The sequence below is a fragment of the Salmo salar genome, chromosome ssa02 (genome assembly GCF_905237065.1).
Source record: "Salmo salar chromosome ssa02, Ssal_v3.1, whole genome shotgun sequence".
Classification (NCBI taxonomy): Eukaryota; Metazoa; Chordata; class Actinopteri; order Salmoniformes; family Salmonidae; genus Salmo; species Salmo salar.
In genome coordinates, this window is record NC_059443.1 from 73,640,146 (window position 1) to 73,667,669 (window position 27,524).

The window sequence follows — 27,524 nt, forward strand, 5'->3', positions numbered from 1 at the left end:
TCTGATTATTTCTGGCTTGGTACTCTGCTGACATAATGTAATGTTTTGCTTTCGTTGTAAAGCCTTTTTGAAATCGGACAGTGTGTTTAGATAAAGGAGAGTCTTATCTTTAAAATGCTGTGAAATAGTCATATGTTTGAAAAATTGAAGTTTTTGTATTTTTGAGGAATTTGTAATTCGCGCCACGCCTATCATTGGATATTGGAGCAGGTGTTCCGCTAGCGGAACGTCTAGATGTAAGAGGATAATTAGCAAATTCTACAGTAGTTATCTAAGTCAGAAGGATCTCCTTTATGTAGGGGGAGGACATGTGCTGCTTTACAGATCTTAAGGACAACACCAGAAACAACTGTAAAGTTATAATATATAGGTCAATGGTTCTGTGATAAGTGGTGCAGAGAGTAAGAAGGGATTATGTGAATCAGCTATACATGTTTTACTTTCTTACTCTTTAGCATAGCACTTAGTACATCATAGACATCAAATGGGGAAATTAAGATAAAGTCTGTGAGTCTGTTAGTGCATCGTTATCTACAAGGTCATGTGACTAAGGGACTCTCTAGTAGAATGATGTGCATTTTCAGAGATTATCCTTTCAAATAATTGGCCAGTTTAAGCTAAATGGTTATTAAAAGTACCACAAATTAAAATTCTGTCTGGTATGGGACCAGAGGCTGTCAAAACCTGCTGGGACAACAAGGGGGTGGAGTTGTTTAAAATGTTTTACCACTTTCCAGAAGTTAGCATGTATAGCATGTATATTATAGAGATCAGTCCTTTCAGGAGCCCAGATCATTTATTAATAAATCCCATCATTGGATGGTTTGGTAGCTGGGTTTCCCAAGGGACTCCGTAGGCTAACAAAGCTAACATGAGTTGTAAATATGAACAAAAGAGTTGCCTGGTAATGTGTATGTATCTGGTAATGTGTATGTATCTGGTAATGTGTATGTATCTTGTAACGTGTATGTATCTGGTAATGTGTATGTAACTGGTAATGTGTATGTATCTGGTAATGTGTATGTATCTGGTAATGTGTATGTATCTTGTAACGTGTATGTATCTGGTAATGTGTATGTAACTGGTAATGTGTATGTATCTGGTAATGTGTAGGTATCTGGTAATTGGTATGTATCTCCCAAACCTTGGAATGTTCTCATACCATTACTGTCCATGATATCAGCATGGTTACGGATTCCACATTTGGACCATTGGGGAGAAGCAAATGGCCGCCCTCCAGATAACAAGGCATTAGTGTGAAATAATACCCAACATCTGATCTGAGGCTTTTGACCATTCTTTGTTCTTAATCATTGTTGGGGAAAATTTTTATACATATCAGATGTTGGGTACTATATGTATTGAATAGTATATGAATCCTATCAATTAAAATGTCAAATTTGGGCACAATAAATTTGCTTAATTTCTCAGAGATCAAATTATATTCATATTATATAACATGGATGTGGAAATCTTACTTCTTCTGGTCTTCTGAGTTGGAACTACCTGATTTGTAATAGGTGTCCATGCAATCATAACCTTTAACAGCGGCTAATGCAGCCCCTGCTGCTAACGACCATGGAGAGCCGAACATGGCTCCCAACCCCAATGCAGCCGAACTGGCAAGTGCTGACCACTTGCAGCCGTTCAATTTTTCTTCTCTTTTTCTTATTTCTTCCTCTTCCTGTCTCCTCTCTCTCTCTCTCTTCTCCTCTTCCTGTTTCTTCCTCTCCTTTTCCTCGTTGATCTTCATCTGGGCCTCCTGGTACATCTCATTGGTGTAGTGTTTTCCTCCATTCCTCGACACCATCTCCTCTATCTTCTTCAGTAGCTCTGGGACCTGAGTGTCTTTTCTCTTGTCATTGTTTAGGGAGTGATATCTGCCCCCACAGATATTGATGAGTTTCTGTAGATCTTTGCTCTTAGCCAGAAACTCCTCCACTGTTTTTCCCTTCAGTAGATCTTCATGTGTGAACAGCACTATGGTGTACATTGAGGCTTCTTCTCCAAAGCTCTCCTGGATCCACTTCACAGTGTTCCTCTCTTCCTCTGTGAACCTCCCCAGTCTGATCACCAGCAGGAAGGCGTGGGGTCCTGGGACTGACATATAGATGGCCTTTTCTATTTCACTTTTCATCTCTTCTTTAGACATTGTTGTGTCATAGAGCCCTGGGGTGTCGATGACATCAATCTTCCTCCCATCCACCACTCCACTCTGTTTCTCACTCTGTGCAGTCACAGACACTGGAGAATCCTCCGCTATAAACACCTTTCTCCCCAGGATGGTGTTTCCTGTTGCACTCTTCCCTGCTCCAGTCTTCCCCAGCAGAACTATCCTCAGGTTAGAGGGCTGCCCTGAAACGGTGGAAACAGACAAGAAATTATTGATTTTGTAATATTATCTTAAGATAAATGCACAACGCAGAGGACTAAAGGTCAAGAGGACTAAAAGTCAATAGAGTACTAACAATCAATGGAAATAGAGTTTTTTCCTGTAATAGCGAATTATTGATCAATGGGTCAGAGACATGGAAGGAATTTGTCTAGACATTGAGCCTGAAATAGGCCATTGGCCCAGTTTTGTAGCAAGGAATTATAATTGGTCAACCACAGGCTAGGGTTGGGTTATACAAATACATCCTGTCCCTTTGTTCTGTGGAAAGAATCACAGAGGAGAGAATCACTGAGGACAGGGGAGAATGAACATCTACCTCTCAGCATAACATCTATGATTTGTCACTCTTTGAATAAACCTATTTTTCTCCCCCTCATTTGCTTTGGGGTCTGTGTTATTGAAGAGTAACATCAACTGCTAGCACTTGGTGCCGTGACCCGGATGAATTGGTCGTAACCAACAACAAGGAAAGACTCAACTGTGTGTTGATCCAGGGAAAAGAGAGACCAATTGAGCGCAACCCATGGGATTTAACTCTTAATCTCCTGATTGACTGCTAACATATTGCTGGGTGAGTCAAGACCGTTTTATTTTTTTTTACCGTTATTTAACCTGTTTAGGATAGGGGGCAGTATTTTGACGGCCGGATAAAAAACGTACCCGATTTAATCTGGTTATTACTCCTGCCCAGAAACTAGAATATGCATATAATTGTTTGATTTGGATAGAAAACACCCTAAAGCTTCTAAAACTGTTTGAATAGTGTCTGTGAGTATAACAGAACTCATATGGCAGGCCAAAACCTGAGAAGATTCTATATGGGAAGTGCCCTGTCTGACCATTTCTTAGCCTTCTGTAGCCTCTTTATCAAAAATACAGGATCTCTGCTGTAACGTGACATTCGTTCCCAGTCAACTTACCTGGTTAACCTCTTACATCTAGACGTTCCGCTAGCGGAACACCTGCTCCAATATCCAATGATAGGCGTGGCGCGAATTACAAATTCCTCAAAAATACAAAAACTTCAATTTTTCAAACATATGACTATTTCACAGCATTTTAAAGACAAGACTCTCCTTTATCTAACCACACTGTCCGATTTCAAAAAGGCTTTACAGCGAAAGCAAAACATTAGATTATGTCAGCAGAGTACCCAGCCAGAAATAATCAGACACCATTTTTCAAGCTAGCATATAATGTCACAAAAACCCAGAAGACAGCTAAATGCAGCACTAACCTTTGATGATCTTCATCAGTTGACACACCTAGGACATTATGTTATACAATACATGCATGTTTTGTTCAATCAAGTTCATATTTATATCAAAAAACAGCTTTTTACATTAGCATGTGACGTTCAGAACTAGCATACCCCCCGCAAACTTCCGGGGAATTTACTAACAATTTACTAAATTACTCACGATAAACGTTCACAAAAAGCATAACAATTATTTTAAGAATTATAGATACAGAACTCCTCTATGCACTCGATATGTCCGATTTTAAAATAGCTTTTTGGTGAAAGCACATTTTGCAAGATTCTAAGTACATAGCCCAGCCATCACAGGGCTAGCTATTTAGACACCCGGCAAGTTTAGCCTTCACCAAAATCAGATTTACTATAACAAAAATGTTATTACCTTTGTTGTCTTCGTCAGAATGCACTCCCAGGACTGCTACTTCAATAACAAATGTTGGTTTGGTCGCAAATAATCCATCGTTATATCCGAATAGCGGCGTTTTGTTCATGCGTTCCAGAAACTATTCGAAATGGTAAATCAGGGTCGTGCGCATGGCGCAATTCGTGACAAAAAAATTCTAAATATTCCATTACCGTACTTCGAAGCATGTCAACCGCTGTTTAAAATCAATTTTTATGCAATTTATCTCGTAAAAAAGCGATAATATTCCGACCGGGAATCTCCTTTTCGGCAAACAGAGGAAAAATCACAAAGACGGGGGCGGCCAGGGCACGCGCCTAAGCCCACAGTCCCTTGATCGGCCACTTGACAAAGGCGATAATGTGTTTCAGCCTGGGGCTGGGATGACAACATTCTGTTTTTTCCCGGGCTCTGAGAGCCTATGGAAGACGTAGGAAGTGTCACGTTAGAGCAGAGATCCTTTGTAATTGAATGAGATGGCAAACAAGTTCAAGAAATGGTCAGACAGGCCACTTCCTGTAAAGGAATCTCTCAGGTTTTGACCTGCCATTTGAGTTCTGTTATACTCACAGACACCATTCAAACAGTTTTAGAAACTTTGGAGTGTTTTCTATCCAAAGCCAATAATTATATGCATATTCTAGTTACTGCGCAGGAGTAGTAACCAGATTAAATCGGGTACGTTTTTTATCCAGCCGTGAAAATACTGCCCCCTAGCCATAACAGGTTAAGGGTTTGACCAATGGGTGGTGAAGAGCAAGATGTGGCCGATGGATGGAGAGCCAGACATGTTTTCCTTAAGGGTCTGACCAATGCAACCACCAAATGTGTTCAAAAACTGAAAGAACCGTTTGTTGAATTTGAAGAAAGGTTTAGAGCAGAGGTGGTTAGACACAGTAGGTTACCCGACATGGAAGATGAAAGATATAGAGCAGGGATGGTTAGTAAATGTAAATGGTTAGACACGGTAGGTTACCCGACATGGAAGATGAAAGGTATAGAGCAGAGGTAGTTAGACACAGTAGATTACCCAACATGGAAGATGAAAGGTATAGAGCAGAGGTAGTTAGACACAGTAGGTTACCCAACATGGAAGATGAAAGGTATAGAGCAGGGATGGTTAGACACAGTAGGTTACCCAACATGGAAGATGAAAGGTATAGAGCAGAGATGGCAGATATCTAACAGAACTAACCATTATCAATTTATTTTGGTCCAATGAAGATGGATGCAGGGGTGTGGATGGGCTCATTTGAACAACCTATTTTAGGCCTTGATGTTATTATGCAACTTGACTCTACATTGAACATCTCTGAAGGGAAGGTGACGTGGCAAATTAGACAACTGCAGGAAAGTACAGTTCAGAACCATCCTATTTGGACTACAAAGAAAAATGAGAGTGGAACTTTGGATATGGAACCAGTGTGCTTGACAGGTGTTGCCCCACCTTGCACAAAACAATATCCCATTAGCAAGGAAGCTATGGAGGCTACTAAAGTAGTTATTAAAGATTCTGCCGACATGTTGTTCATACTCTTTTGACAATGATTCGAGCTGCACAGGTCACAGCTGCTCGTTGGAACAAATGGTCAACTGTGTTGGAAACTCCTAACATCATCATACAGTACAACGTGGCACCCAATGTAATCCAGCTACGCTGATGCTTCCTCCAGATTCCACATTACTTGAACACGACTGTTGTGAGTTGGTTTTGGATCAGCTCTCTGATGGGTTTATTAAGAGTCATCCGTTGGAAAATCCTGAGTTTATCTTATGGTTCAAGCATTGTGGAGGGGGGTGTGAGGAAGGCAGGCTGGGCAGTTACTACAATGGACAATGTGATAGTGACAGGCACGTTACCTGCAGGAACATCAGCACAGGTGGCAGAATTGGTGGCTTTAACAGAAGCATGTAAACAGGCTGAAGGAAAAACAGCTAATATCTACACAGACTCAAGGTATGCTTTCGGCGTTACCAATGATTTAGGAAAAATATGGAAAAAAAGAGGATTCATGACATCACTGGGGGCTCCTGTGAAGAATGGACCAGAGGTGATGGCTCTACTGAATGCTCTCCAGTTACCTGGACAAGTTGCAATTTTGAAAATTAAAGTACATGGAAAAATCTTTACAGACAAGAGTAAAGGTAATGATCTGGCTGACAGAGCTGCCAAGCCGGCTGCCAAGAGAACACCTCTGTCACCTAAACTGATTACGAGATACACCTTGGATACATTGCAACACATTAGAGACATTAGAGACATGCATACCAAAAGATGAAGTGTGGGAATGGATGGCTGCAGGGTGCAAACTCAATCATGAAGGTCTGTGGAAATACAACCTGAGATGTGAAGCGCCAAATGCACTCTTACTCTACTTGGTGATACAGATCCACTCTTTGGGACACATTGGTGTGGACAAGATAGTTTATCGTTTTGTGGGCAAATGGTGGAATCCTGGTGTGTGGAAAGAGGCTGAGGCTGTTGTGGCAAATTGCAACATTTGACTGGAAAACAACACCAAAGGACAGTGAAAGTACAGACACGACGAGCACCTGCCCCACCAGGACCCTTCAGACATCTACAGCTTGACTACATCAAGCTGCACAAATGTAAAGGACAGGAAGATGTGCTGGTCATTGTTGATCCTTTCTCACGATGAGTTGAAGCCTACCCTACTAAGAACGGAACCACACAAAACACAGCTAAAATTCTGATTAGAGAAATCATAGACAGACAAGTAAAAGAGGCGTGGGGAATAAGTCCCGAGGGGGGACGTGACATAGTACCAGGACAGTGGGTGATGGTAAAAAAAATATGTAACTGTCACATGGGTTGTTGAATGGAGACCAAGGCGCAGCATGTTTAGTGGTCATCTCGAAGTTTAATGAAGAAAAATGAACACTTTACAAAAAGAAACAAGAAAACGAACAACAACAGTCTCGTCAGGTACACACGACTAAATGGAAACAACCACCCACAAAACCCCATGAAAAACAGGCTGCCTAAGTATGGCTTACAATCAGAGACATTGAAAGACAGCTGCCTCTGATTGGAAACCATACCTGGCCACAACATAGAAAATGACAACCTAGAATGCAACTCTAGACAACCCACATAGAAAACAGAAAACCCAAAACACATTTACAAAACAACCCCCTGTCACGCACTGACCAATCCACTGGGGAAAAATAACCTCATACCGGGTCAGGATGTGACAGTACCCCCCCCAAAGGTGCAGACTCCGACTGCACCCAGACCAAAAACCCAACAATAACAACCCCAAACACAAAGGGAGGGCAGGGAGGGTGACAACAGTCTATGGCGGCTCATATGCTCCACCCAGAACCTTCCTCTTCTCCCGATCCTCCAGCACGGAGGTGGCTCTGGCTCAGGGCGTAACCTCCATTCCGCCCGCAGATCCCTCCGCTTCTGTAACATAGGCCTGTGGATCATTATTGGAGAAATCGGACTGTAGATCCTTACCGGACTCACTGTGCTGTAAACCGCCGCTGGAGGATCTGGGCTGCAGGCCACCGCTGGAGGCTCTGGGCTGCAGGCCGCCGCTGGAGGCTCTGGGCTGCAGGCCGCCGCTGGAGGCTCTGGGCTGCAGGCCGCCGCTGGAGGCTCTGGGCTGCAGGCCGTCGCTGGAGGCTCCAGGCTGAGGAGCGTCGCAGGAGGCTCCGGACTGTAGGCCGTCTCAGTAGGTTCCAGACTGTAGGCCGTCTCAGTAGGTTCTGGACTGTAGGCCGTCTCAGTAGGTTCCGGACTGTAGGCAGTCTCAGTAGGTTCCGGACTGTAGACTGTGGCCGGAAGCTCTGGACGGGGAACTGTCGCCTGAAGCTCTGGACGGGGAACTGTCGCCGGAAGCTCTGGACGGGGAACTGTCGCCGGAAGCTCTGGATGGGGAACTGTCGCCGGAAGCTCTGGACGGGGAACTGTCGCCGGAAGCTCTGGACGGGGAACTGTCGCCGGAAGCTCTGGATGGGGAACTGTCGCCTGAAGCTCTGGACGGGGAACTGTCGCCGGAAGCTCTGGACGGGGAACTGTTGCCGGAAGCTCTGGACGGGGAACTGTCGCCGGATGCTCTGGACTAGGAATGCGCACTGGAGGCCTGATACGTGGGGCTGGCACAGGAGGTGCCAGACTGGTGACATGCACCTCAGGGCGAGTGCGGGGAGCAGGAACAGGACGTACTGGGCTGTGTAGATTTACTGGAGGTCTGGCGCTTGCGGCTAGCACAACCCGTCCTGGCTCGATGCTGACTCTAGCCTGGCAAGGGCGGAGCGCTGACACAGGACGAACTGGGCTGTGCTGGGGAATGAGGGGTACCGTGCGTGGAGCAGGCGTAGGATATACTGGGCCATGGAGGCTCACCGGAGGTCTGGCGCTTACGGCTAGCACAACCCGTCCTGGCTCGATGCTGACTCTAGCTCGGCAAGGGCGGAGCACTGGCACAGGACGAACTGGGCTGTGCTGGGGAATGAGGGGTACCGTGCGTGGAGCAGGCGTAGGATATACTGGGCCATGGAGGCTCACCGGAGGTCTGGCGCTTACGGCTAGCACAACCCATCCTGGCTCGATGCTGACTCTAGCCCGGCAAGGGCGGAGCGCTGGCACAGGACGAACTGGGCTGTGCTGGGGAGTGCGGGGTACCGTGCGTGGAGCAGGCGTAGGGTATCCTGGGCCGAAGAGCCGCACTGGAGGCCAGATACGTTGACCCGGCGCACTTCTCCCTGGCTGCCGGCCAACTCTCGCACTGCAACGTTGAGGAGCTTGAATAGACCGCACCGGATTGTGAGTGCGTATGGGCGACCTAGTGCGCATCACTCCATTCTGCATTGCTCGCCCTTCTGCGCGCCTGCTCCGCCGTGCCCTTTCCGCCAGTACCTCTCTCCGGAATCTAGCGTCGTGCTCCCTGCTTGACTCCCCGACTGGCTCCGGTTTACTCCATGGCTCTCTCCGAAATGCCCGGGAAGTTAGATCAGGGCTCCTCCCTGACCTCGCCGAACTCCCCGTATGCCCCCCCCCGAAATCTTTTGGGAGGATGCCTCTTCGCCTCCCCTATTGGAGGATACAGCGCCTCATAATACCGTCGCTCCCTCTTGGCTTCTTCCAATTCCTCCTTCGGGCGACAATACTCCCCAGCCTGGCTCCAGGGTCCCTTCCCATCCAGGATTTCTTCCCACGTCCACGACTCCAAGTACCTCCTTTCACGCTGCTTGGTCCTTTTGTGGTGGGTGGTTCTGTCACATGGGTCGTTGAATGGAGACCAAGGCGCAGCGTGTTTAGTGCTCATCTCAAAGTTTAATGAAGAAAAATGAACACTTTACAAAAAGAAACAAGAAAACGAACAACAACAGTCCCGTCAGGGTACACACGACTAAACGGAAACAACCACCCACAAAACCCCATGAAAAACAGGCTGCCTAAGTATGGCTTACAATCAGAGACAATGAAAGACAGCTGCCTCTGATTGGAAACCATACCTGGCCACAACATAGAAAATGACAACCTAGAATGCAACTCTAGACAAACCACATAGAAAACAGAAAACCCAAAACACATAGACAAAACAACCCCCTGTCATGCCCTGACCAATCCACTAGGGAAAAATGACCTCATACCAGGGTCAGGACGTGACAGTAACAGACTATTTAGGGCCAAAATGGGAAGGTCATTATAAAGTGTTGCTCATAACAAGGTCAGCAGTGAAAGTCCAGGAAAAATCACGAAAAATCACCAAAGATACACTCATTGCAAGGTTGTCCATTTTGATGACAAAGCGGAACCTGGAGAATAAAGAACTGATAGATAACAATCGGGGCCAATCTCAGGTGAAGAAGCATAGTAAGATGATCAGAACCTGATAAGCTTCTATGTTGTACACAACAGTCATCATATTAGGGATATGTAGGTGAAATGTCCAACTTTTTCATGAAAATCGGGACATGCTTACTTAGGGAAATGTATGTGAAATATACATTTGTCTTGAAACCAGGACGTTACTTTCATCATTGTTTCCTTCGTTACAGGTTATGAGAATCTACCATCTGAAAATGCAGCAATATCCCTTTGACCCAAGGACTGTACATGAAATGATACAAGATCACCGGTGAAGTGTTCATTAGAGAAGTCCTTATCAACCAGTGGAACGGAATAAGAATTCCTCACTACCGGCAGACTGTCAGAACATAATTTCTAATAGTTATCTATGTGGGACTGATACCAGTGTGTCACGCCCTGACCTGAGAGAGCCGTTTTTCTCTGTTTGGTTAGGTCAGGGTGTGACATGGGGTGGGCATTCTATGTGTTGTATGTCTATGTTGTCTTTTTCTTTCATTGGCCGAGTATGGTTTCCAATCAGAGGCAGCTGTCATTCGTTGTCTCTGATTGGGAATCATACTTAGGCAGCCCTTTTTTCCACAGTCAGTTGTGGGATCTTGTCTTTGTGTTGCATGTGTTTGCACGCCTAGCTTTTCGTTTGTTGTATTGTTTATTGTTTTTGCTGGTTCTCATTTATCAATAAATATGATGAACTCAACTCACGCTGTGCCTTGGTCTCCTCCTAACGACGAACATCATAGAAGATCCCACCTCCAAAGGACCAAGCAGCGTGGTCAGGAGGACTGGATCAAGCAGCGTGCCCGGGAGGAGATGGCATCCTAGTTTCTGGAGGTGTTGGAGGAAAGGATAGACTGGAATTGGGAGCAGGTATTGGATAGAGACAACAGCCTGCCGAGGAGGCAGGTGGAGGCAGCGAGGGAGTCACGGCAACGACGGAAGCCCGAGAAGCAGCCCCCCAAAAAAATTGGGGGGGGCACACGGGAGATTGGCAGAGTCAGGGTGGAGACCTGAGCCAACTCCCTGTGCTTACCGTGGGGAGCATATGAACAGTCAGGCACCGTATTATGCGGTGATGCGCACCGTATCTCCGGTGCGCATTCCTAGCCCGGTGCGCTCTGTGCCTGCGCCCCGCATTTGCCGGGCCAACTCAGCGCTCCTGGTCTCCAGTACGCCTCCTCGGTCCAGGATATCCTGCGGCGGCTCCACGCACTGTGTCGCCAGTGCGCATTCATACCCAGTGTGTCCTGTGCCAGCGCCCCGCATTTGCCGGGCGAAAGTAAGCATCCAGCCAGGACGGGTTGTGCCAGCTGTACGCTCGAGACCTCCAGTGCGCCTCCACAGCCCAGTATATCCTGTGCCTGCTCCTCGCCCTCGCCCTGAGGAGCGTGTTACCAGTCTGGGGCCACCTGCGCCAGCCCCACGCATCAGGCCTCCAGTGCGCCTTCCCAGTCCAGAGCTTCCGGCGACGTCCCCCAGTCCGGAGCCTCCAGCGACGTTCCCCAGTCCGGTGAGACCTGTTCCGGCTCCACGTAAGAAGCCTCCAGTGATGATCCATGGTCCGAAGCCTGCAGCTGCGGTCCCCTGTCCGGAGCCTCCTGAGACAGCCCACAGTCCGGAGCCACCAGAGACGGCCCGCAGTCCGGAGTCTCCGGCGACGGTTCGCAGCCCCCGGCGGCGGTTCGCAGTCCGGAACCTCCGGCGGCGGTCCGGCGATGATGCAAATCATTTTATAACATTTTTGACATGCGTTTTTCTGGATTTTTTTGTTGTTATTCTGTCTCTCACTGTTCAAATAAACCTACTATTAAAATTATAGACTGATCATTTCTTTGTAAGTGGGCAAACGTACAAAATCAGCAGGGGATCAAATACTTTTTTCCCCCACTGTATATATTTTATTTTTTCTATTATTTTCCAAAAATACATTTGAAGTATATTTCTTTTTAAAATGGTCTAGAGGGGAGTGTAACAATATTTTAAGATAAATACACAACGCAGAGGATGAGAGGTCAATAGAGTACTAAAGGTCAAGAGGACTAAAAGTCAATAGAGTACTAACGATCAATAAAAATAGTGTTTTTTCTGTAATAGGGAATTATTGATCAATGGGTGAGAGACATGGGAGGAATTTGTCTAGACATTGAGATTGAAATAGGATACTTGTTATTTTGCCATTGGCCCAGTTTTATTGCAAGGAATTATAATTGGTCAAGGATATGTGCTGCCTCTGGAAAAGACAATGTGATCCAAATAAACAAACAAACAAGTGTGTATGTGTGTCGTGTGTGTGTGTGTGTGTGTGTACTGTACCTTGGCATTGACCAGTGAAGTCTTGAAAACAGAGTGTCAACAGAAACAGAATCTTCAGAGTCCTTCCTCTTCCTCGTGCCATTACTCCAACTGCAGCCAATCAAAAACATGGAAACAGACGATGACCTCACTACAAAATAAAAAGTCCACATTTCTTTGGTGACTCATGCAGTGTTCGGCAAAGTTCCTACTTTTACAGATAATAATTTTTTCTCAGCTATTTGACTTTCAAACAATAAAAACTATTAAACTATAAACTATAAAAAGAGTGATGATATGTGGTATAACTGGATAAACACAGTACATTCCTTAACAACGTAGCCTACATCAGGTGAACATAATGTACTCATATAGGGCGTATCAAATGACATTCTAAACATGGCTACTATTCTACCATTGCCTGGCTGCTACTGTCAAGACCAGATAGACCAGTTAGAGGTTGTGTTCCCATTAACATCAAACATCACAGCTACTGTGTAGACAGACAGGAAAAGTTCAAACAATAATTAAGTGGAATCAGTATAACTGAAACCAGTGCTTAATGTGTAAATCGGGAGGTGTCAGAGCACAAAGCATGTGTTCCTCTGTTCCTCTGCTCAGACGTTGCTGACATCAGATCTTACAACACCTGGATAGGTATTTTACATATCAGCTAACCACATCATGTGTTTCAGCAATCTGTCAGTCAACCAATGGTTGATGCATGCAACGTCTAAGCAGTGTGACCTTAGTCAGTACTGACAAAAACCTGCAGGTGTGTCCCTCACAGCAACAACCTGCTATAAAATGGCTGTTGACCCAAGATCAGCCTCCTTGAACACAATACAGTATACTGCACTATCTCTGCACTAAACAAGGTACAGTATACTGCACTATCTCTGCACTAAACAAGGTACAGTAAACTGCACTATCTCTGCACTAAACAAGGTACAGTATTGTAATAAAGATAATCTAACGTTTTACCTAATGATATATAAGGAGGGCATTTGCACAACATGCTTCACAACAGCACACAACAAAATTCCAGAGACATATTGAGCAACCAACTGATACCAATCACGACCACACCCAGAGACAGATGGCTGACTTAAGCACTCACACAAGAATGTCAAGACATGAAAGCGCCCTAGCCACATGAACTGACCACTGGTGTAAAAAACAACATTCCATGAATATCGCAACCACCCAGACACGAATTAGCAGAAACACACACACACACACACACACACACACACTTAGGTGTGTTGGACTCCGAGGACAAAGGACACTGCCAAGGGCCAATGGGAAGTCGACACCACCTGGAGAATGGACCGTCCCTCCACTCATCGACCAGTCAGGAGAGCGGACCTACTAGACTCAACTACGTCAACACACTGTTATTTCATTGTATAAATTGGATGTACACTATGTTTCGGGGCTCTCTTCTGCTAGTTCCCTATGAGCTAAACGAAGGAGTCCGTGCACGCTTTGCCAAATATCTTTGTCTCATAATAAACTGCCTTACTATAAACTGAATCCACCCGGACCAGCGTCTTGACTTGGTCTCCTTCTCAAGTAACTGATCATCAACAGTATACTGCACTATCTCTGCACTAAACAAGGTACATGTTTCAGGTAAAAGTCTAACCATGCTTCTCCTTTCACTGTTCTACAATATTAAAATGTGTATAAACACAAACAAACTGTATTGCATAATGTGACTGTTAACAGCTACATGATTTTATTGTTTTGACATTTTATGTTAAGTGATGTAATCATATGATTATTTAAGCATAAATGTTAACAGATCTGGTATCAATAAAATGTCTACTTAATATTGTGCTACAGTTATTCAAATACTTAACTTAGATTGTTGTACAACATTTAATTTGTAAGGTAGTTAAGTTGAATACTCACTTTTAGTGTGGTTGCACAGATCTGTTAATTGTTGTCCCCTGTTGTCACAGAGACCTGAAGCAGTGGGCCTGCTGGTTTTGCATAGCCACGTGCCCCGGGTGGGTGGAGATTTACCTTAAGGACCAATGGAATGGTCTAAAACTCATGCAAAACTAAAGCGCCCAATGTGCTGCACCTTACATTCTGTTAAGTTTCATTTTCCCAGAAACTAGTCATTTCAAACCAATGAGAGAGTGTTGCTAGGCAAACATTATTATACTCAGGATATGTAGAGTCTGAATTCTGATTGTGTGTCGCTTTTTAACCTTGGCTGCTTGCCAGAATCAGAAGACAGGCCACATATTTGGGCAAGATTTAATGTGTCGCACACAAAAAAAAGGTAATTTTTTTTTATAACAAATTAAACTGAATTTTAAAATGTAACTTTACAGTTGCCTAGTCTGGTCACAGATCTGTTTGTTCTCTTTCTTTATTTTCTTTTTAAAAATTGTTTTAAAAAACATTTATTAACAAATATCAACAAACAAAAGAGGAATATTCACATGCAAACAAGCATACATACAAACTATTTACATTGCCAGGAATCCTAAACAAACAAATCACATTAATTAATAATACAACAAGTTGTAATTGCCTTTTTGTTTTTAATTTGAGTTAAAGTAGTGCCATATTGTTTTATAAAGTGAGAAAAGGTAGGTTTTGAATTAGACCATTTGCATTTCTGAATATTAAATTTACAGTAGTCAATGAACTAATCACTGATCATAATCTTGATGTGATTGGCCTGACTGAAACATGACTTAAGCCTGATGAATTTACTGTGTTAAATGAGGCCTCACCTCCTGGTTACACTAGTGACCATATCCCCCGTGCATCCCGCAAAGGCAGAGGTGTTGCTAACATTTATGATCGCAAATTTCAATTTACAAAAAAAACAACGACGTTTTTGTCTTTTGAGCTTCTAGTCATGAAATCTATGCAGCCTACTCAATCACTTTTTATAGCTACTGTTTACAGGCCTCCTGGGCCATATACAGCGTTCCTCACTGAGTTCCCTGAATTCCTATCGGACATTGTAGTCACAGCAGATAATATTCAAATTTTTGGTGACTTTAATATTCACATGGAAAAGTCCATAGACCCACTCCAAAAGGCTTTCGGAGCCATCAACGACTCAGTGGGTTTTGTCCAACATGTCTCTGGACCTACTCACTGCCACAGTCATACTCTGGACCTAGTTTTGTCCCGTGGAAGAAATGTTGTGGATCTTAATGTTTTTCCTCATAATCCTGGACTATCGGACCACCATTTTATTACGTTAGCAATCGCCACATATAATCTGCTCAGACCCCAACCAAGGAGCATCAAAAGTCATGCTATAAATTCTCAGACAACCCAAAGATTCCTTGATGCCCTTCCAGACTCCCTCTGCCTACCCAAGGACATCAGAGGACAAAAATCAGTTAACCACCTAACTGAGGAACTCAATTTAACTTTGCGCAATACCCTAGATGCAGTTGCACCACTAAAAACTAAAAACATTTGTCATAAGAAACTAGCTCCCTGGTATACAGAAAATACATGAGCTCTGAAGCAAGCTTCCAGAAAATTGGAATGGAAATGGCGCCACACCAAACTGGAAGACTTCCGACTAGCTTGGAAAGACAGTACCGTGCAGTATCGAAGAGCCCTCACTGCTGCTCGATCATCCTATTTTTCCAACTTAATTGAGGAAAATAAGAACAATCCAAAATTTATTTTTGATACTGTCGCAAAGCTAACTAAAAAGCAGCATTCCCCAAGAGAGGATGGCTTTAACTTCAGCAGTAATAAATTCATGAACTTCTTTGAGGAAAAGATCATGATCATTAGAAAGCAAATTACGGACTCCTCTTTAAATCTGGCTATTCCTCCAAAGCTCCGTTGTCCTGAGTCTGCACAACTCTGCCAGGACCTAGGATCAAGGGAGGCACTAAAGTGTTTTAGTACTATATCTCTTGACACAATGATGAAAATAATCATGGCCTCTAAACCTTCAAGCTGCATACTGGACCCTATTCCAACTAAACTTCTGAAAGAGCTGCTTCCTGTGCTTGGCCCTCCTATGTTGAACATAATAGATGGCTCTCTATCCACCGGATGTGTACCAAACTCACTAAAAGTGGCAGTAATAAAGCCTCTCTTGAAAAAGCCAAACCTTGACCCAGAAAATATAAAAAACTATTGGCCTATATCGAATCTTCAATTCCTCTCAAAAAAATTGAAAAAGCTGTTGTCACTGCCTTCCTGAAGACAAAGAATGTATACGAAACGCATCAGTCTGGTTTTAGACCCCATCATAGCACTGAGACTGCACTTGTTAAGGTGGTAAATGACCTTTTAATGGTGTCAGACCGAGAATCTGCATCTGTCCTCGTGCTCCTAGATCTTAGTGCTGCTTTTGATACCATCGATCACCACATTCTTTTGGAGAGATTGGAAACCCAAATTGGTCTACACGGACAAGTTCTGGCCTGGTTTAGATCTTGTCAGTCGGAAAGATATCAGTTTGTCTCTGTGAATGGTTTGTCCTCTGACAAATCAACTGTAAATTTCGGTGTTCCTCAAGGTTCCGTTTTAGGACCACTATTGTTTTCACTATATATTTTACCTCTTGGGGATGTCATTCGAAAACATAATGTTAAATTTCACTGCTAAGCGGATGACACACAGCTGTACATTTCAATGAAACATGGTGAAGCCCCAAAATTGCCCTCGCTAGAAGCCTGTGTTTCAGACATAAGGAAGTGGATGGCTGCAAACTTTCTACTTTTAAACTCGGACAAAACAGAGATGCTTGTTCTAGGTCCCAAGAAACAAATAGATCTTCTGTTAATTCTGACAATTAATCTTGATGGTTGTACAGTCGTCTCAAATAAAACTGTGAAGGACCTTGGCGTTACTCTGGACCCTGATCTCTCTTTTGAAGAACATATCAAGACTGTTTCAAGGGCAGCTTTTTTCCATCTACGTAACATTGCAAAAATCAGAAACTTTCTGTCCACAGATGATGCAGAAAAATTCATCCATGCTTTTGTTACTTCTAGGTTGGACTACTGCAATGCTCTACTTTCCGGCTACCCGGATAAAGCACTAAATAAACTTCAGTTAGTGCTAAATACGGCTGCTAGAATCCTGACTAGAACCAAAAAATGTGATCATATTACTCCATTGCTAGCCTCCCTACACTGGCTTCCTGTTAAGGCAAGGGCTGATTTCAAGGTTTTACTGCTAACCTACAAAGCACATGGGCTTGCTCCTACCTATCTTTCCGATTTGGTCCTGCCGTACATACCTACACGTACGCTACGGTCACAAGACGCAGGCCTCCTAATTGTCCCTAGAATTTCTAAGCAAACAGCTGGAGGCAGGGCTTTCTCCTATAGAGCTCCATTTTTATGGAATGGTCTGCCTACCCATGTGAGAGATGCAGACTCGGTCTCAACCTTTAAGTCTTTACTGAAGACTCATCTCTTCAGTAGGTCCTATGATTGAGTGTAGCCTGGCCCAGGAGTGTGAAGGTGAACGGAAAGGCTCTGGAGCAATGAACCGCCCTTGCTGTCTCTGCCTGTCAGGTTCCCCTCTCTCCACTGGGATTCTCTGCCTCTAACCCTATTACAGGGGCTGAGTCACTGGCTTATTGGTGTTTTTCCATGCCGTCCCTAGGAGGGGTGCGTCACTTGAGTGGGTTGAGTCACTGATGTGGTCTTCCTGTCTGGGTTGGCGCCCCCCCTTGGGTTGTGCTGTGGCGAGATCTTCGTGGGCTATACTCGGCCTTGTCTCAGGATGGTAAGTTGGTGGTTGAAGATATCCCTCTAGTGGTGTGGGGGCTGTGCTTTGGCAAAGTGGGTGGGGTTATATCCTTCCTGTTTGGCCCTGTCCGGGGGTATCATCGGATGGGGCCACAGTGTCTCCTGACCCCTCCTGTCACAGCCTCCACTATTTATTCTGCAGTAGTTTATGTGTCGGGGGGCTAGGGTCAGTCTGTTATATCTGGAGTATTTCTCCTGTTTTATCCGGTGTCCTGTGTGAATTTAAGTATGCTCTCTCTAATTCTCTCTTTCTCTCTTTCTTTCTTTCTCTCTCGGAGGACCTGAGCCCTAGGACCATGCCTCAGGACTACCTGACATGATGACTCCTTGCTGTCCCCAGTCCACCTGGCTGTGCTGCTGCTCCAGTTTCAACTGTTCTGCCTGCGGCTATGAAACCCTGACCTGTTCACCGGATGTGCTACCTGTCTCAGACCTGCTGTTTTCAACTCTCTAGAGACAGCAGGAGCGGTAGAGATACTCTCAATGATCGGCTATGAAAAGCCAATTGACATTTACTCTTGAGGTGCTGACTTGTTGCACCCTCGACAACTACTGTGATTATTATTATTTGACCATGCTGGTCATTTATGAACATTTGAACATCTTGGCCATGTTCTGTTATAATCTCCACCCGGCACAGCCAGAAGAGGACTGGCCACCCCTCATAGCCTGGTTCCTCTCTAGGTTTCTTCCTAGATTTTGGCCTTTCTAGGGAGTGTTTCCTAGCCACCGTGCTTCTACACCTGCATTGCTTGCTGTTTGGGGTTTTAGGCTGGGTTTCTGTACAGCACTTTGTGACATCAGCTGATGTAAGAAGGGCTATATAAATACATTTGATTTGATCATTTCTTTGTCGGTGGGCAAACGTACAAAATCAGCAGGGGATCAAATACTTTTTTCCCTCACTGTACCTAGTATTATTAGCAGTTTAATTAAATATACTACATCTTTATCTATGTCAGAATTTCTGAAATAAATCATTAATACAAAACCATTAAATAGTACAACCGGTCCTATTTTTTTTTGTAACAAAAATCTGTGTCAATCCAAAAAATTCTACTAGAAATACAGGCAAAAAACAAATGCAAAATGGTCTCCTTCTCCATTAGACAGAAATCACATTTATAGTCAATATTCAGCTTGAATCCTTCCAAAACATGTTTCACAGGATACATTTTATGTAACATGAAACTTCCTTTACCTCGTTACTGATGCAATTTTCCATGCTTTCCCCCATTGTATATCACCATAGATATTCAACCAAAAGAATCTTGATGAGGGAATTGTAGTATCACAAACAATATTCCTAATCTGTTTATAACTACATTTATCTTTGATGTTAATATTGCCAATGAATATATTTTCATGTTAATCTATGTTACATTACAGAGGAAAAAATATACAACCACCCTTAGGAATCGCATCAAAAGCAATTGCATATTCTTTCGGGGTTATTGGAATTTTAAAATTCCCCATATGAGTGTAGATATCCATCCTCATTCAGTAACTGACCAACCAAAATAATTTTATTCTCAACCCAGTTTCGAAAAAAGAGACTTATGTTTAAATTGTATATCTTTGTTGTTCCATATAACGTATCTGTCATAGGCGTCGTAAGGATTGGACCAAAACGCAGCGGGTAAAGTGCTCATGTTCTTTCTTTATGAAAGAAAACACTTAAACAAAATAAACTAAGTCGCTCTGGATAAGAGCGTCTGCTAAATGACGTAAATGTAAATGACGATGAAAACAGTCCAGTAAGGTGCACAGACTATACTGGAAACAACCACCCACAAAACACAAGTGAAAACAAACCCAACTAAATATGGCCTCCAATTAGAGGCAACGACAACCAGCTGCCTCTAATTGGAGGTCATTGCCAAAAACCCAACATAGAAATAGAAAACTAGATATTCACATAGAAATAGAAAATATAGAACATCAACCAAAAAACCCGAACCACACAAAACAAACACCCCCTGACCAAACTACAATAACAAATAACCCCTTTTACTGGACAGGACGTGACAGTATCTGTGAGGGGAAAAATTGTGTTTATAAGCTTACATCCAAGCTAAAATTGACTGCTTATGGAATTTGGAAGACTTTACTGGGATTTTATCAACATAAAAAATTACATTGAAGCAGAAATTATAAACCACCAACAGAGTCAAGTAAATACTTAGGGAAGACATTCCAAATACTGTTCTGGTTCTTAACATTCCTCAGAATCCAATTTATTTTAAAAGTATTATTTAGAGTATTGAAATCTAAAACCTCAAGACCTCCTTGTTCTTGAGTATTAGTGAGAATATATTTTCGTAGATAGTGAGACTTGTTCCTCCAAATAAAATTATAAAGAATCTTATCTAAGTCCTTTACAATTTTAGGGGGTATGTCAAGTGATAACGAGATATAAACCGATCTGGATAACCCTTCAGCTTTGGACAATAAAACCCAACCGTATAACGAAATATCTCTCAGCAACCAGAGGTTCAATTTCTTCTTTGTTTCCTCAGTAATGGGGTTAAAGTTCAATTCACTCCTTTGTTTTTCATCCTTGTATATAACAATTCCAAGATAAGTCACATTATCTTTAATTGGGATACCATATACTTCCTGTAAAACACAATCCTTGAGTGGAAATAAGACTGACTTATTGATATTCATTTTCAAACCCGAAACTAAGGAAAAGTCTTCAATACAGGAAACTGCTTTATAAACCTCATTCCTGTCTCTTAAAAATATGGCGGTATCATCAGCCAGTTGACATAATTTAAATTCATTGCCATGTGCTGAAACACCTTGAAAATTCCCTTTCTTGATATGAAGAGCCATAGTTTGAGTAACCAATAAAAATAAAAATAGACTAATTGGGCAACCCTGCCTAATGCCACGGCCAATATCAAATCTTTGGGATTTTACAGACCTAGTACAACCACTATATAAAGTTTAGACTGCTTTCAAAAAAAAGTCACCAAACCCCAAAAAATGTATTGCTTTGAACATAAACTCATGTTCTACAGTGTCAAAAGCTTTATAAAAATCAACAAACATAAGAAAACTATCATCAAGGATGAGGTCATTATAGTCAATCATATCTAAGATCAACATGATGTTATTACTAATGTGTCAACCATGCATGAAACCAGATTGTTCTTCATCAATTATATGATGGAAGCCTTGTTTCAACCTCTTAGCAAATACAAGGGCAAATCATTTCCCATCATTGTTCAACAGGCTAATGGGTCTCCAGTTGTCTATATAAAGAGTATCCTTATTAGGTTTGGGAATCAAAGTAATTATACCTTGCTTTAAGGAAGCCGGTAACTCCCCTTTTTCTATTGATTCTTGAAACATAGCAAGAATGAAGGAATCAATTTATCATTGAATGCTTTATAAAACTCGCTTATTAAACCATCATTTCCAGGGGACCTATTGTCCTTAAGGCTTTTAATACAATCTTTTATCTCACTTTCAGATAACTCATCATCACAAAATTCCCTGAAATCATTATCTATCTTCTTAGCAATGTTTGCTACATTGTCTAAGAAAAGGTCCATATTGCAAGTTGATTGGCGTGATGTATACAGATTCTGATAAAACTGGGCAACATGCTGAGAGATTTCTTTTGGATTTTCATTGGGAGTATTATTAATCATTAATTTACATATGGAAGTCTTTGCCTGCCCTTTTTTCTAAATTAAATAAATATTTTGTATTTTTCTCTCCCTCTTCCATCCATTTGTGTCTTGATCTTACAAACGCTCTGTTAGGGTTGAACTGGCTATTTGTATGCATAACCTTTATAATATACCGGGGAAGCTATGCTACAATATTAAGTATATAAGCTATGGATAAATCAACTGCTGAAGACAGGAAGAACGACACCCGGCGACAGGAAGTGCGTCACGAGGCTGGGACAAGCCTGCACGCCAACGATAGGAGTATTTATGCTGCAGTAGTTTATGTGTCGGGGGGCTAGGGTCAGTCTGTTACATCTGGAGTATTTCTCTTGTCTTATCCGGTGTCCTGTGTGTATTTAAATATGCTCTCTCTAATTCTCTCTTTCTGTCTTTCTCTCGGAGGACCTGAGCCCTAGGACCATGCCTCAGGACTACCTGGTATGATGACTCCTTGCTGTCCCCAGTCCACCTGGCCGTGCTGCTGCTCCAGTTTCAACTGTTCTGCCTGCGGCTATGGAACCCTGACCTGTTCACCGGACGTGCTTGTTGCACCCTCGACAACTACTATGATTATTATTATTTGACCATGCTGGTCATTTATGAACATTTTAACATTTTAACATTTTGACCATGTTCTGTTATAATATCCACCCTGCACAGCCAGAAGAGGACTGGCCACCCCTCATAGCCTGGTTCCTCTCTAGGTTTCTTCCTAGGTTTTTGGCCTTTCTAGGGAGTTTTTCCTAGGGAGTTTTTCCTAGCCACCGTGCTTCTTTCACATGCTTTGCTTGCTGTTTGGGGTTTTAGGCTGGGTTTCTGTACAGCACTTTGAGAATATCAGCTGATGTACGAAGGGCTATATAAAAATAAATTTGATTTGATTTTTGATTTGAGTTCAGTTTTTTAGTATAATCTATTATTCCCTTTATGATGTCATATTCTTTCTCTCTCTTGGCACGAGCAATTTCTTTCCACATTGAAATAGCCAAAAGCCTTATATCAAATTTCAGTAGCTCCCAGTAACTTCCTAACGTATTCATAACACAGGCACAATTCCATTATTTATCAATAATTCCTGCTACTTCCTTCTTAAATACTTAATTCTCTAGTAAAGTCTTGTTCATTTTCCAGTAACCTTTACTAACTTTTTTTGTTGACAAATCATGCATATTTATCTTTATTGAGATCCCTTTGTGGTCTGTTAAAATCGATGGTTCAATCGAGACTGTATCAACCTTGTCAGCCATATCTTCAGATATCAGCCAGAAATCAATACGGGATTGTATAGATAAATCTTTGGTACTCCATGTTAACATAATCTTATCTGGGTTCTTATGTCTCCAAATATCTAGAACACCTAATCTTAGACATCTATTCCTTATCTCACAAACAGAATTGCTATCCTTAGGAGGCCATCTATCTAGATTATACTGTATTAAAATCTCCACCCCATATTACCTTGGCCAATGGAAATTTAGACATCATTTTACTTATTTGCCTCTCAATGTCTCTAAATAAAATACAGTTACTTGACTTGTTATTGGAAGCATAAGTATTTACAACAATGAATTGAACGTGGTTGACATCTACCAATAGTATAATCCATCTCTCTGTATTATCTGCTTCATGACTCAATATATGACCCTTAAAGTTGCCTTTTAAAATAGCGACACCTGCTGAGCAATTAGTACCAAATGAAAACCAAATATAATTCCCCCATTGACACTTCCAAAACGCAGTATCTGTGGAACCGGCATGAGTTTCTTGAATGAAATAAAAGTTGGCGCTCTTACCCTTACAATACAAAAATAAAGATGTCCTTTTCAAAATATTACAGATTCCCCTGGCATTAATAGAAAAAACAGAAATGGACATTTACTATCACAGTGAATATATGAAGAATATGAAACTTGAATACTTCAACATGAATCAGGTTTCTCACAAAAAGAAAAGTTCTTACTAGTTGCAAATAAAAACATTCCTTTGCACCACGCAAGTGGTTGACCTAAATTATGTATATATATATTTTTATACAATTGCAAATAACATTGTATCATAGATTGGTAAATCTATTGGTAAGTCATCAAGCTAACACTAAGTGTCAGTGCGAATTTCCCTGCCATAAAAAAAATATATATACATTTTTTTGGCTCTCACAAACAATGCTCTTTCCTCAAGAAATATACAGTTTTATCAGATGCAAATAAAACTCAGCCTCGAAACCTTAATGACTTGGAGAAGATCTGCAAAGAGGAGTGGGACAAAATCCCTCCTGAGATGTGTGCAAACCTGTTGGCCAACTACAAGAAACATCTGACCTCTGTGATTGCCAACAAGGGTTTTGTCACCAAGTACTAAGTCATGTTTTGCAGAGGGGTCAAATAATTATTTCCCTCATTAAAATGCAAATCAATTTATAACATTTCTGACATGCGTTTTTCTGGATATTTTTGTTGTTATTCTGTCTCTCACTGTTCAAATAAACCTACCATTAAAATTATAGACTGATCCTTTCTTTGTCAGTGGGCAAACGTACAAAAACAGCAGGGGATCAAATACTTTTTTCCCCCACTGTAGCTGTCAAACAGGGAAATAGTTCCAATTGTTTTTCCACCATTCATTTGTCCCATAGAGGATTCGTGGGTCTTGACACTCTTATGTAGGCGTCATAACCAGCCATAAAATATTTTTGGAATATTTGTATATTTTTTTCCCAACTCCGTCAACTACACCTAGCATACATTTCGTTCTTGTTAGCATGTGTCATGTAGAATTTCAACCACTATCTTTAAAACGCTCCATGTTGAATCATATATCATTCAAAAGCTTGTTTTCCGGAGCATTTTGTTAGCTAGTACATAAACTCAGCAAAAAAAGAAACAGACCTTTTTCAAGAACATGTCTTTCAAAGATAATTTGTAAAAATCCAAATAACTTCACAGATCTTCATTGTAAAGGGTTTAAACACTGTTTCCCATGCTTGTTCAATGAACTATAAACAATGAATGAACATGCACTTGTGGAATGAACGCTGAGCTGTAGTCAATGAATAGCATTCTCACATAGGTGTTCCTTTTGTCCAGGTGGGAAAGGGCAGTGTGGAGTGCAATAGAGATTGCATCATCTGTGGATCTGTTTGGACGTTATGCAAATTGGAGTGGGTCTAGGGTTTCTGGGATAATGGTGTTGATGAGAGCCATTACCAGCCTTTCAAAGCACTTCATGGCTACGGACGTGAGTGCTACAGGTCTGTAGTCACTTAGGCAGGTTGCCTTTGTGTTCTTGGGCACAGGGACTATGGTGGTCTGCTTGAAGCATGTTGGTATTACAGACTCAATCAGGGACATGTTGAAAATGTCAGTGAAGACACCCACCAGTTTGTCAGCACATGCCCGGAGCACACGTCCTGGTAATCCATCTGGCCCCGCAGCCTTGTGAATGTTGACCTGTTTTAAAGGTCTTACTCACGTCGGCTACGGAGAGCATGATCACACAGTCATCCGGAACAGCTGATGCTCTCATGCATGCCTCAGTGTTGCTTGCCTCGAAGCGAGCATAGAAGTGATTTAGCTCGTCTGGTAGGCTCGTGTCACTGGGCAGCTCACGACTGTGCTTCCCTTTGTAGTCTGTAATAGTTTGCAAGCCCTGCCACATCCGACAAGCGTCGGAGCCGGTGTAGTATGATTCAATCTTAGCCCTGTATTGACGCTTTGCCTGTTTGATGGTTCATCGCAGCAGGATTTCTTGTAAGCTTCCGGGTTAGAGTCCCACACCTTGAAAGTGACAGCTCTACCCTTTAGCTCAGTGCGAATGTTGCCTGTAATCCATGGCTTCTGGTTGGGGTATGTACGTACAGTCACTGTGGGGACGACGTTCTCAATGCACTTATTGATAAAGCCAGTGACTTATGTGGTGTATTCCTCAATGTCATCGGAAGAATCCCGGAACATGTTCCAGTCTGTGATAGCAAAACAGACCTGTAGTTCAGCATCTCCTTCATCTGACCATTTTTTTGTAGACCGAGTCACTGGTGCTTCCTGCTTTAATTTTGCTTGTAAGCAGGAATCAGGAGGATAGAGTTGTGGTCGGATTTACCAAATGGAGGGCGAGGGAGAGCTTTGTACGCGTCTCTGTGTGTGGAGTACAGGTGATCTAGAATTTTTTTCCCTCTGGTTGCACATTTAACATGTTGATAGAGATTTGGTAGAACTGATATAAGTTTCCCTGCATTAAAGTCTCCGGCCACTAGGAGCGCCGCCTCTGGGTGAGTGGTTTCCTATTTGCTTATTTCCTTATACAGCTGGCTGAGTGCGGTCTTAGTGCCCGCATCTGATTGTGGTGGTAAATAAACAGCCACGAAATGAATAGCTGAGAACTCTCTAGGCAAGTCGTGTGGCCTGCAGTTTATCACAATATACTCTACTTCAGGTGAGCAAAACCTAGAGACTTCCTTAGATTCCGTGCACCAGCTGTTGTTTACAAATATGCACAGACCGCTCCCCCCTCGTCTTACCAGAGTGTGCTGTTCTATCCTGCCGGTGCAGCGTGTATCCTGCTAGCTGAATATCCATGTCGTCATTCAGCCACGATTCCGTGAAACATAGGATATTACAGTTTTTGATGTCCCGTTGGTAGGATATTCATGATCGTACCTCGTCTAGTTTATTGTCCAATGATTGCACATTGGCGAGTAATATTGACGGTAACGGCAGCTTTCCTAGTTGCCTTCAGCGGGTCCAGACAAGGCATCCGGCTCTTTTTCCTCAGCGTCGCTTCCTTTTGCGAATAATTGGGATGTCTGCCCTGTGGGGTGTTTGTAGAATATCGTGTGAGTACTGCTTCCTGCTGTTGTTGTTGTTGAAAAAATCTTTGTCTAATCCGAGGTGAGTGATCGCTTTCCTGATATCTAGAAGCTCTTTCCTGCCGTAAGATACGGTTGCAGAAACATCATGTACAAAATAATTTACAAATATTGTGACAAAAAACCCACATAATAGCACAGTTGGTTAGGAGACCGTAAAACGGCGGCCATCTCCTCCGCCGCTAGTTTTTTAAGGATAGAATGTGCACATTGAAGGTGATTGTGATGCATTTAGGAGGAGTGTTCACACTTCCTTCAGGTTGCAGGAGTGCTCCAGGGGAGATAGGGCATTTAATATAAATGTGAGGATGGTTCTTCTAGCCCACGAACATGGACCTGGTTATGCAGCTCTCAAGAAAATTAGAAAGTCCTAGGGATTCCTTCCTTGCGTCTCAGCTCATATCAGAAACGTGACAGGTAAATAAAAAGGGAGAGTAGCCCATTATTGTCAGGTGACTTCCTGTGTATAAATAAGGTTTATTTCCTTGCTCCAGCAAATGTATTCAAAGTAAATAAACAGAGTGATAGGAAAACATAACTATACAATGAGACTGTCACGAAGGCCTACAGTATCGTAGGGCTGTAGCCTACTGAGAAATTAGCTTTACATAAAGTAAATACATGCTGATATGTTAATATTTACATAGTGAGCATGCTGAGATGTACATAGGGTAACATGCTGATTTTTACATAGGGTAACATGCTGATATTTACATAGGGTAACATGCTGATATTTACATAGGGCAGCATGCTGATATTTACATAGGGTAACATGCTGATATTTACATAGGGCAGCATGCTGATATTTACATAGGGCAGCATGCTGATATTTACATAGAGTAACATGCTGATATTTCTATTGGGTAACATGCTGATATTTAGTCCTGCAGTTATGACTGTAATGTCGACAGACATAATAAGTTGTCACGTTCTGACCAGTAAAGGGGTTATTTGTTATTGTAGTTTGATCAGGACGTGTTTAAGTAAGAGGGGTGTTTGTTTAGAGTGTTCCGGGGTTT

General features: G+C 42.6%; 1 protein-coding gene and 1 long non-coding RNA gene across 4 annotated transcripts in view; one reads left to right on the top strand and one right to left on the bottom strand.

Annotated features, from left to right (window-relative positions):
• Positions 1-27,524, top strand: part of LOC106592152 (uncharacterized) — a 35,806-nt gene that overhangs the window by 3,790 nt on the left and 4,492 nt on the right. The gene's annotated exons all lie outside the window — the stretch shown is intronic.
• On the bottom strand, positions 778-26,726 carry LOC106592611 (GTPase IMAP family member 7). 3 transcript variants are annotated; one of them, XM_045709873.1, is made up of 3 exons: positions 26,158-26,726; positions 12,212-12,301; positions 778-2,355 (listed from the first exon to the last, which is right to left on the bottom strand). In XM_045709873.1, the coding sequence occupies exons 1-3, from the start codon at positions 26,213-26,215 to the stop codon at positions 1,475-1,477; spliced, it is 1,029 nt and encodes a 342-aa protein (XP_045565829.1). In that variant the 5' UTR covers positions 26,216-26,726; the 3' UTR covers positions 778-1,474. The 3 variants fall into 3 exon arrangements, with proteins under 3 accessions (XP_045565829.1, XP_045565832.1, XP_045565840.1); XM_045709876.1 differs by lacking the exon at positions 26,158-26,726 and adding an exon at positions 14,108-14,298; XM_045709884.1 differs by lacking the exon at positions 26,158-26,726 and adding an exon at positions 14,108-14,275 and having other exon boundaries at positions 12,212-12,341.